The following is an 11,580-nucleotide window of genomic DNA, read 5'->3' as shown; positions in this document are numbered from 1 at the left end:
ACGTTTGGCAATACAGTGTGTATATGTGATTATATATATATATATATATATATATATATATATTTATATATACACACACACACAAACAATGATCCCTGGTCTCTTGGTTGACCGTTATTCTCACCTAAAAACCAATTGTAGTGACAAACACCTATATTATTAATTAGGGCTTTTATTTTGAAATTCACATCAGAAGTGAAATGCTGGTTCGTAATCGTTTCCTGCTTCACGCTGCGCGCTGTTGCCCGAGCGATAGGTCAAGTTTCACTTCGTGTGACGTAAAAAAAACCTAAACCCGAAGCTTGGGAACAAGAAGAAGAAGGAAAAATGTAAGTAACAACTCATTAAAATAAAATAAAACATGTTATATCACTTGTGTTTTAAATACAGACTATAATAAACCCGAGCTGCAGAATTGTAAATATTAGATAACTTGCCGCTTAGGCCTTGTTGTGCACAATTGGTTTCTTGGCTTTTTTTTTCTTAGCGTCACACTTCGTCCATGTGTTGTTTAACGCGGCTTTTTCTTGGAATTAAACGTCTGTGTTTCATGAATGTTCGCCTAAATAAAGTATTACACACCAATCTGCTATTAAATTAAGTTGATTGTCCTTAAGTGAAATGAATGTTATCGCAGCATCAGTTAACCTCGGATTCACGCTCAACGGACATTATTTAAAGCTGTAAAAAGCGTCGTGTTTGTGGTGTGGGATATTTAAGCATTTGGAAGGTTCCTGTCCAAATATATTTTCTGCATTTCCTTCTTCTGCACTGAAACTGGATAGTAGTGCCATTGCCATGTCTACACATTTCTTATAATGTTAAATTCACATTTCTGCTTAATAATATAGATGCATATCATATGTTCAAGTTGACTTGCACTGTTTTCTTTATTAATGCATATTATTGTATGCATATAATTTCAAACTAAATCAGTCTTCTTGGTGCAGTCTTGTCATTTTGCAAGTTATACCATACAACATTCAAATCTTATCTGCTGTAGTAACTTTAATGCCTTGCATTATAGTGTTTATACTCTTCCACCATTCTTTCTGGCCTTGTCATCAATTTGCATTTCCTAACTGCTCAGAATGCTTTAAACATAAGCTAGTCTCGCATAGCCACACCTTGCTCCATAGCAGCTTTCTTTGGCCAATGTACATGTAAGCAACCAATCCCAGTTATTGTTCAGCGTCATGTTTAGGGGTGTAAAAATGTGACGTTGATGTTCATGCAATAACAGACCTGCTTGCATCTAATAAATGATTCATTCAAGAATGTTGTGCAAATTTACTGACTTTGTTCTGAGAATTTCAAATCAGGCTTGGAAAATAATACTCTTCCCATATCCCATCGTCAAACAAGTTAAAATATCTCTCTTCTTTCCAACTAAGCACCTCAAATTCTTGGACATCTTTTAAATGGTCTATGCCGTGAAATTCACTCATTGTCACAGTTGTAAACATGAAGGCTTTCTTCTTCCTTGAGGGAGTTTGGCGTCACAATGGCTTTGTTTCCAGGCAGTCCATTAATGAACGCGACACACAAGTCTTTGACGACTTTGAAACTCCCAAAGTGTTTCCCTTTTTGTGTGACTGATACATCAGTGGAGCCAACAATCCCTGGGCATGATGACTGAGACTACATGCAGACCCACTTGCACAATGGACTCTTTCCATTTTTCACGTTTGGAATGTGGAGGTTTTCAGCGGCCTTGGTTCCAGAAGCACTTTTCCTTTAGGGATTTTTTTTAAAGTCTTTGTTAACTGTATTTGTGACGTTCTTCAACTCGAAAATAAAAAAATTATCAATCTCCAGTGGGTGCTATGCAGTGTTATATGCCTGGTACTGTATTGCTTTTTATAATTGGGTCATTGACGAATAAGGTTTTTAAAAGTGTAAAAAAAAAAAAAAAAAAAAAAAAACATAATGGAGATATAATTAATTTTGAAGTTTTATTAAGTGTTAACAATGAGATTATGTGGTTTTTATAATCAATTAACACTGCTTTTGTCTTTTTTTTTTTTTTTTTTTACAAGAAATTTGCCACCAAAAAAGTCATTCGGTTTTACTGAATTTTGGTTATACCAAATGACGATATTTTCAAACAATGCTAACAGGCTGATATCTGGCTAGCAAAAGGACAATCAAACATTTTTATATTTAGTACAAGTTTTTAAAATATTACAACATTTTCCATGTTTTATAGCGGTCGTACCGAATGACCTGATGTTTCATGCGTATGAGCAAGTGAAAACATTAATTTTTCAAATAGTTAAAAGAGAGTTCGGTACTTTGCTTCATGACCATGTGGTTCTTTGCAGGTGTCTGAATCATGTCACATCCAGTCACATGATATTGACCGCATGACTTGATCCAAAATGGTCCCTTTATATTGGTTACTCCGAATGACATAAATGAAATTCATTTTTCCAGACATTCTTTCTCATAACAAAACAATGACTTCTACACATAATTTTAATACTATTTTGCACTATGTTGATATATGACGTTATAAAATCATGCCAGAATAAAAAATATATACATTTATTACATTTTAAGATATTTTAATCACAAATGAAATGGCTGTATTGGCCTTTGGATGGTTAAACCAAATGACACTTCAAAATCTTTAAAATACCTTTATATGTAAGAAAATATATTTAAAACCTATAAAAGAGATCTAGTTGTACTACCTTATATACTTTGGATGTCACATCTTTGTTTTTTATTATTATTATTAAGGCCTTTGGACAAAAAAAGGACCCGTCACGTCATTGACCCAATTATGATTATTTTTTAGTTATGAAATTTCTATTAAACATTGCATTTTGGACTAGTTTGGTTTAAATGCTGTTCTTAGTAATTTGGTGTTCGTAACCAATTACACTTTCTCAGAATGTCATTTCAGCTTTCCGAAAACGATATTATCCAAAAACAGCAATGACAAACTTTTGCATCATTTGTTTCCTTCTGAATAAAATAACAAAAATAAGTAGCTTGTCAAGTGTGACAACATTGTATGTTTTTCTGATTTCTGCCATTTTGATATAGTCTTTTCCATTATGACCACCACAGTTTCAATTCAGTTAATGTGTGAAAAATTTCACTTTTCTTCGGATGAAGATAAAAATCTTGTTCAGATAACCCTGTGCTCTCTTTGCACCCTTCACTTGAGCCCGACTATTTGCTTGTCTGTTGTCAAGACGTCTTGCCAAATTATTTTTGCAGTTAAGCACTAAAGTTGATTACCTTTATTTCGGTTAGTTTTTTATTCATTGATTTCAGTTATGTAGTTTTCTGTCATACAGTACAACTTAAACACATGAACACTATCTCTCTTTGGTTCTCTCCTAACCAAGAAACTGCAATCCTTTCCCCTGTCTTTTCCATACACATTTAAGGATTTAAATTTGATCCAGACTGCTTTGTATGGATTTGTGGAGCTCATTGTCTTGTTCTCCTATGCCACTGCTAACCATTTCGTGAGCATGTTAGAAATCTTTGCTCCATTGTGTTTCTGCAGACCTGATTCATTCTGGAGGAGCTTCTTTTCTCGATCCAGGCTTAAGTTGACGGATTGTTTTTCTGGGGACTTTTTGATTCGCTTTGTTCTTCTCCTTTTCCACTCGTCCAAAGCGCCGTCATTTCAAAGCCATGTCCCAGAAACTGACCGGTGATGATGCTCAGAAAGGTTTTGCTGTAGGCCGCGGGCTTTTGGCTGCCGCTGAGACTTTGAACTTTAGTATGGGCGACACTCACTCGGACCCCTACGGCTCGTCTTCCCAATCACATAGTGGCATGTCTGGCCTGGGTGGAGGGGAGGGAAAAGACCACGACTCTCAGCTGCACCGCCGAGCGGGCAGCCACATTAGCCATACCATAAAACTGTTTGCCAGCCTAGGTCTGTCGCCGACTGATCTGGACGCACTGGCGCAGGTTCCAGAGGAGAACATCAGCGTGGAGACCTTGCCCCATCTTATAATGCAACTTAAGAACCGCAAGATGGTATCCGGCCGCCGCATTGCTGGTGATCCATCGAATCTTTCTTCAGAGACTTCATACAGAGGTGGCCGAGACGATTGGGGCGACATGCAGGGCGGACGTTTGGACCGTTCCAGTGGGCAGGCTCAAAGCCGCTCACAAGGTGACTTCGGTTATACTTCCATGCAAGAAACATCTGGTCGAGGGTACGACATGTTAGATTACAGGAGCGGTAGCGGCAGAGACCGCCAATATTCTGAGCTTTCCCGTGACTCCTACCGCAGCCTCGGCATGTCAACGTCTTCAGCATCTGACGACCTGTTCATGCAGAGAAGAATGGGCACCCCGTCTCAGAGAAAAGTGCAGGATTTCTTGGGAGTCATGCCCCTCATGTTTCCCCATGTATGCTCCCTTTGTGATTTTGATGTTCACTCTGTCATGGTGAGTAATTCAAGCAGCTTGCCTCCTGCACACACACTTCCTCTTCTTGAGTCCTGCTTGTTCAGTAGACCATCTTTAAACATCATTTGTTGCATTTAAATCAGCAACTCTTAGTTTTGCTCAGTATCAAATTTGTGTAAGAAAATGGCCCTAAATCTCATTGGATGTCTGTAGTATTCACTGTATTTCTGACTTGTTCTTTATGTTTGGTTCCAGTTAGGACAGTTAGTATCCAGAACTCATTTCAGATTCATTACAGTAATCATTTGTAGATTGCATTCATAGTCAGGAAAGGGTAGCTTGTTGAGTTAGCTTTGATCCAGTATGTCAAGGCTTTGAATTTCTTTAGATTTCACAGCCATGTTTTTTAATGTATTAAGGATATTTTTTCACCCTCCCCTGTGTTTGTAAAGGAATGGACTCAACACACCACTGGGATTCGTCACTCTGAAAACCGCAAACTCCTTCTGCAAATGTAAGTGGACTGAAAACTATGGAAGCTTGTTTCCACCACAGAAATTTAAAAAAAAGAGAATTACGATTCTTTCTCACAATTCTGACTTTTTTCTCAAAATTGCAATTCTGAGAAAAGTCATCTCCCATTCACCACTATAGAAGCTTACCCAACTATGAAAACTTCTGCTCTTAAGAACCCCGGAAATGTGAAAAGGGGCCATAAAGCTAATGAATCTTTTTAAAATGCTGCGTGAACTCAACCAATCCCACCACCAAAAGTTCTGAACTTCCTAGCGAGCAGGTACTTTCAGATGGGGGAATTTTTACCCAGAACTTCATTTAGATCCTGGTTCCTGCGGTCGAAACACACTACCCCAAAGTTCCTGGGGAAAGTTCCTGTGGTAGAAACGCAGCTTATGATGAACCTTTTTAGGTGTTTAAATGTAGTCTTTATTCTATTTCTAACCTGAAGTTACAGTTAAAAAGCAAAAATGAAGATCATGACTAATTTGATTAAATGTAACCTCACAGATAATTATCATAGTGCATTAAAAATGTGCTATATAGGATCTCTAGACTTGGTTGCTAATTTGTGCTGTTGCAGTCTTTGAATTTGTTATTCAAGTGTTCAACATTTAGATCTCTGCTGTTCAAAAACTAAAAACTCCTTCCTGTTGTTTTACAGGTACCCGGACTGGGATCCTCAAATGCCCTCTAATCGCATGTATGCTATTTTTTTTTTTTTAAATACTGCTTTCATAAGTATGATACATCCTGCTTTCTACAAGCGTCTATATAGACATGCATATTAAAAATGAATTATTCTCAGGTCAACATCCCTTTCCCTGGACACAAAGAGTCGTTCAGATGGATTGCTGGGAGCAGCTCCAATTGGTGGTGGTCTACAGAGAACAGGGATGAGCTCTAACTGGGGTAATAAATCTGTGAGAGGATATAGTTTGGTCTGGTATCTTTCTATAAGTTGATGTTTTTGTTGAATTAGTAATCCACTTTCATGAGACTGCTGGATGAACACTTCCTGTGGGTTTCACTAGTGATTTAGTCAATTCTTTGGTTAAAGGTGCACTAAGTAATATTTTCCTATGTAAAGGTTTTACCCCTAAAGCAATAAATAAGTCAAATATGATTTAAAAAAGATCAGAATTATCCAAATTTCTGTAAATCCAAATTTATCCAAGTTTCTGTAATCTTAAATGGTGCTCTGAGTTCACAAAAAACATGGACAGGTAATTTTAAGATGACAAACACTTTTCTTGTCACTTTGCAACATCGAACTGAATTGAGCTGAATAATGTCACCATAGTCTTTTTAGAGCTGTTTTACAGGTGAAATTATTCATTTCATAATTGAAGAATTTTGCACCATTAACACTGTGATGTTTCCAGTTTCTTACTGTGAAGCTGCTTAATTTAAATCAGTCACACAATTTTTAAACAACTTTTTTAGGGTCTGATTCCAGTATGGGAATGACAAGTAAAAGGACGTCATATTCAGCGGCACCCAAGGTAATAATGCACTAAAAGTGATCTGTTTTTGTTAAAATTGGTCCAACAGTTCTGTTGCATTGAATATATTAGTATATTTTATATAATCAGTATGTCCTTTTCAGTATAGAGTCTTTTGTTTGAGTGGATGGATATATCTTGGTGCTTGCACTTATGAATATTTTTATTTTAGATAAGAAGTAGAGTGGTCGTGGCAAAATACGAAAGAAAACCAATGTCAACAAACAGCCTGTTTGCCTTGGCAAAACCCTTTGGCACCATCGTCCCAATTAAACTTATTGGCTTTATCTATACAGAAAAGTGGAAGGCCGGGCAGAGACATTAGGCCTCTGAAGAGAGGAGTCAGCCAGGTGGTGTTTTTCTTCAATTTACCACGGGACAGCGACAAGAAAATGGAGCTCCTCACAATAGCTCGTAGATTTGGCACTGTTGAGAAACATCTCTTTTTAAATGATGCAGTAAGTTATATATGCAGCAATTTCCAGAACATACTTGACATACTTGATTTTTGACAGAGCTCAGTTCTGATTCCCCCCTTGACCTTTTTTAAAACAGGCATTTGTTCAAATGAGCAAGGCTGAGGATGCAGAGATGTTGGTGAAGTACTACACTGTCAACCCTTTGACTATCGGTGGAAGATCCATTCGACTGAACATCTGCACGAAGTATAAGACTCTAACGTAAGTTGTCCTTTCTGTCCAGAGAAACTAATGATATCTTTAGAAAGAAAACAAAACCAAATGTGCTATACATGTTGATGTTCCAGGGTCCCACCTGGAAAGGGTGACCAAGGAAGGGAAGAACCTACCCGTAAGCGCAGCAGTAGCAGCAGCTCCACCAGCAGAACTGGTGATAAACCATCAAAGAATCAAAGGTCCTCTACTTCCAAAGCCAAAGAGAGCTCTGATGAGAAAGAAGAGGAACCAAAGCCTGAGGAAGCAGAGGCCCTGGGTGACGGGTCAGGAGATGAAGCTGTTATGGAAGCACGTGATGGAGACAAAAAAGTTTTTGATGAAGATCCATCTCCAGATGATGTTGACCTATCCTGTGATCCAGAGCAAACCAGTGAACAAGCACCAGATATTGATGATTCCAACATAGAGGATGAGGAGGACCCTGAAGCACAGCAAGCCAGAGATCCCTCCAGCGACGAGACCACAGAGAACCAAAAAGACTCTGGTGAAAAACAGGAAGAGACTCAGCCGGAGGAACCTGCAACATCTGAGGCTGAGCAGGAGAACACAGATGAGCTTCCTAAAGACCTCGAGGAACAGAATGATGACCAACCTGAAGATGAGGGTGCTGAAGAGGACGATGAAGAGCAGGCAAGAGCTTTTGCACATTATCTGAAAGGCCACTGCGCAATCCTTTCTGAAAACTGAAAGTTCACTGAAAAATTTAAATGATAATTTACTCACCCTCATGATAGCAGAGGATACTTTAAAGAATGTGCATGTGGATCTTTTCCACACAACGAAAGCATACAGTGACCAGAGGCTGTCAAACTCCAAAAAGCATAAATTTGACAGTTTTTCAGTAAAATGACATTTGAGACTTTTGAAGCTGTACAATTGTATGAACCACTTTTCTGGTGCTCTTTTGTCCTCTTTGGAGCTACTTCTAACTACTTCTTTAATATAAATTGCATGTTCACTATCTTGACATGCCGTTCTGTTGACTGTCTGTGTCTGCTTCTAGGACAGTCAAAAAACTGACTTTCCTGAGAACATGGATGAGTTTGTTACTCTGGATGAGCTAGCGGAGGAGGAGGACGGCGAGAGACAAGACTCAAAGTCCAAAGCTAAAAGCACATCAGGTAACACCCTTGATGTCAATGGCTTTAGCAGTGATCCTTCTTTGGATTGAGTCGACAGTGTTAAATAATAATAATAATAATAATAATAAAAGGTTATAGTCTTATCGTTGTTGATAAACTACAATACTCTCTGGCTTTTCCCCCCCAAAATCAGTCCAGTTAATAATGCCTTATTTCATTTTGTATGTTTCAGGAAGCTCCAGGAATAGTGGAGTAAGTCACTTATTTCTTGGGCACTTTAGAATGTATTAAAGTAGTTTGCAACTTATGTCTGTGCATTGATTTTATTGATTGTATTTAATATTAATGTGTGTTTTGGAATTGTAGGGATTTAGAGTTGTGAATGTCGTTGGGTTTAAACGTGGCTACGGTTATCTAGATGAAATCCTTACTCTTGCCAAGCCTTTTGGTAAAGTGGTGCGGCACCTGGTCTTGGACGTGAGGCCTGAGGTAACAGCTCTCAGATATCCTGTGCTTCACTCACAGCAGCTCTACTGTAGCTATGCACACAGATTTCTGATGCTAGACCATTTTTTTTATTTATTGCCATTTGTCCAGTGGAACATATTACCATTTGTCAGTTGTAAATCTCAAAATCTCTCTGTATGATTTATTTTTTCATATGTGTTGTGGTTGTGCTCTGTGTTAGGCCTTTCTAGAGTTCTCCAATGAACAAGAGGCAAGAGCAATGGTTAGTTTCTACAGTGGAAATGTCTTACCATCTGTGTGTGGAAAACCTGTGAAGGTTATTCATTCACACACCTATCCAACCATCCAGGTAAGACTTGGGCTTTTTAACTCGCCATGAATAAAATGTATGTGAATCTAAAAGAAGCAGAATCTAACGCCTATATTTGTGCAACATCTACAGAGTGGCAGAGTTATCTACGTTGGTAAGATTCCATCCTTCAAAGGCTCAGATGCTTCTCTTCTGAAAATCGCAGAACCATTTGGAAAAATCAGAAGATATTTTCTGAATCCATTTCGCAATGAGGTAAATATAAAATGGGACTGTTTCTGTTTGGATTTACAAGGACAAAATAAATGATACTTGTATGTTTGCTCAGTGCTTCATTGAGATGGAAAGAGGGGAAGATGCTGAGAAAATGGCAGAGGCCTACAAGGAAAATCGACCTAAATTTGAAGGCAAACGACTGGTTGTCTACATAAGCAGGAAATATAAGCAGCTCAAACGTGGGTGAGTTGGACATTCAGATTCTTCTTTCTTTTCTTTTTTTTTTTTAATGGGGAAAAAAACGGCTTTCAAAGAATGTTACATGCATCTGTTTGAAAATGTAATCTTCTCACAGAAAAAGACCTCCAACCCCAGAACCCGGGGATAAACGGCCACTCAAGAGAGAACGCTCCAAAGAAGATGAGGCCCAGAGGAACTCCTCTGGCAAAATTAAGGATAAAAAAGAGGAAGAACCTTCTGTCAAGAAGATCAAAGTGGATGAGCCTGTTGCTGATAAAGCTGAGGAGATGGAGAGTCAGGAAGAGAAGGAAAGCCAAAATGTTTCTGCAGAAACTGTTTCAGAGGAAAAGAAAGAGCAAGAGGAAGAACAAAGCAAAGACACATCAGAGCTCCAGAATATAGAGAAGGAACCTGTGAGTGACCTGATTATTGTTCATATCATGAATTGGATGGGGGTAGCATACTTACATTAGTGTACTTGGCAATATGGTGTTTTTTTAACATGAATTCAGCCCAGACGGGTTCCCCAAGCGATAGACAAAGATTGTACCAAATGCTTTCTCACTTGATTTATCCACTGCTTTCCTTTAACCAGGAGCCTGAAGATGAAGAAACTGTTGCTTCTCCCACTGTTGTGTCAGAGAAGAGTGTGAAGACTGAGGAAACAAACATTACAGCAGCACCGTCTGAAACAAAGCTTGAAACTAGCCATTCTACTCTAGAGCCATATGATCCTAATGTCCCAGTGGGTAAGATGGCTTTGATTTTTGCTGAGAAATAAGAAGTTTGACATAACGGAGATATTAATTTCACAGCTTACTCTGACCAAGAAGCTGAAGAAAGTTCATTATATATTATAAAAAGTGATGCACCCCAGCTAATGAATGATATTGGCTTCTTTTCATTATTGTCACTTGTGCAGTGTATTCATGATTGTCTCATTAATGAATCTCATTTGACCTGTTTCAGGTGTGGAGTTTGTGAAGATGGGGTACTACTGCAGAGTCTGCTTCCTGTTTTACTCTAATGAGGACACTGCTAAGAAAATTCACTGCAGTAGCCAAGCACACTACGATAAACTTAAGGTGAGATTTTTTTCCCTCGTCTGTCCTTGATCATGTTTTTAGAACAGGATTGAGATCTGATTTATGTATTACATATTGAGACTTCAATTACAACTTTGTTTATAAATAAATATTAGCATAACTATGTTGACGTTGTTGTAGTTCAATATATGTTTTTGAAACAAATGTTTTCTTATCAGAAATATTTGGAAAAGGAGAAAACCAAAGCACAGAGTAACGGGACGAAGAAATGAACCATTGATGCTGGATCTGTTAATATGTCCATTATGTCCCTGTGTTTGTATTTTTTGTGTAAGCTGTTTTGTTCAATTATTTTTCTAAAAAAAATAAAAAAAAATAAAAAGATTAGACTGAGGTATTAATTTTTTTAATGTGGTAATTAAAGCTGGTGTATTTATAAATTTGTAGCTGTTCTGACATAGCAATTTAGATGTGAAGTTTAACACATTTTACACCTAAATTGCTACTACTGTTTTGTTTTTCCTTTCTTTTATTAAATTTTCAGCATTCCTCAGACTGTGTCTGACTGTTTTTAATAATTTTTTCTGTTTATTTTGGATTCTGTGAAAGGAGAAACCTATTCATGGCTCTTTGTTTAATGTAATTAATGTGTACATGTGAATATAAGCCTAAATTAAATCTTTATATCACATAAAGCGATTGCGTCTCTTCAGAAAATTTGGACTAAACCGCTCAATTCATATGGATTCGTTTTATGATCTGTTTAAGAACTTTTTGAAGCGTCAAAATGGTAATTGCAATATATATATATAATATATCTCAAATGCATTAATGCTTTAATTTATAGTTGTTATAATGCTTTAATTTATTCTCAAATGCTTTAATTTATAGTTGTCACAGAGAACTCTGTTAGTGTATCATTTACCTGAGATACCTACCTGAGATCAGAATGTGTGAAAGAGTTTGAGCACGTTGTTAAGATATATGTATTGATATATGTATATTTATTCAAAATTAAGAATACTGCATTTTCTTTATGGTTTTGAATACTATGTTTAAATAAAGACATCACAGAGGACCGCTTGAATAACACCTAACTCATCTGTTGAGAGGACC

The 11,580-nt window shown here is 37.5% G+C and overlaps 1 protein-coding gene across 1 annotated transcript; it reads left to right on the top strand.

Annotated features, from left to right (window-relative positions):
- Positions 1–201: 201 nt before the first annotated feature.
- LOC127494311 (matrin-3-like) lies at positions 202–10,851 on the top strand. The gene is given in 18 exon segments (XM_051860086.1): positions 202–329; positions 3,527–4,425; positions 4,839–4,900; positions 5,567–5,605; positions 5,711–5,814; positions 6,349–6,407; positions 6,704–6,865; positions 6,963–7,087; positions 7,174–7,732; positions 8,106–8,223; positions 8,417–8,436; positions 8,551–8,673; positions 8,873–9,217; positions 9,291–9,421; positions 9,534–9,831; positions 10,014–10,167; positions 10,388–10,503; positions 10,683–10,851. Coding segments are annotated over 17 exon segments (3,237 nt in total). The 5' UTR covers positions 202–329; positions 3,527–3,657; the 3' UTR covers positions 10,737–10,851.
- Positions 10,852–11,580: the final 729 nt, after the last annotated feature.

Source organism: Ctenopharyngodon idella, chromosome 14 (assembly GCF_019924925.1).
Source record: "Ctenopharyngodon idella isolate HZGC_01 chromosome 14, HZGC01, whole genome shotgun sequence".
NCBI lineage: Eukaryota > Metazoa > Chordata > Actinopteri > Cypriniformes > Xenocyprididae > Ctenopharyngodon > Ctenopharyngodon idella.
The sequence above is the reverse complement of the archived record's forward strand: the minus strand, read 5'-3'. Positions and strand labels throughout refer to the sequence as shown.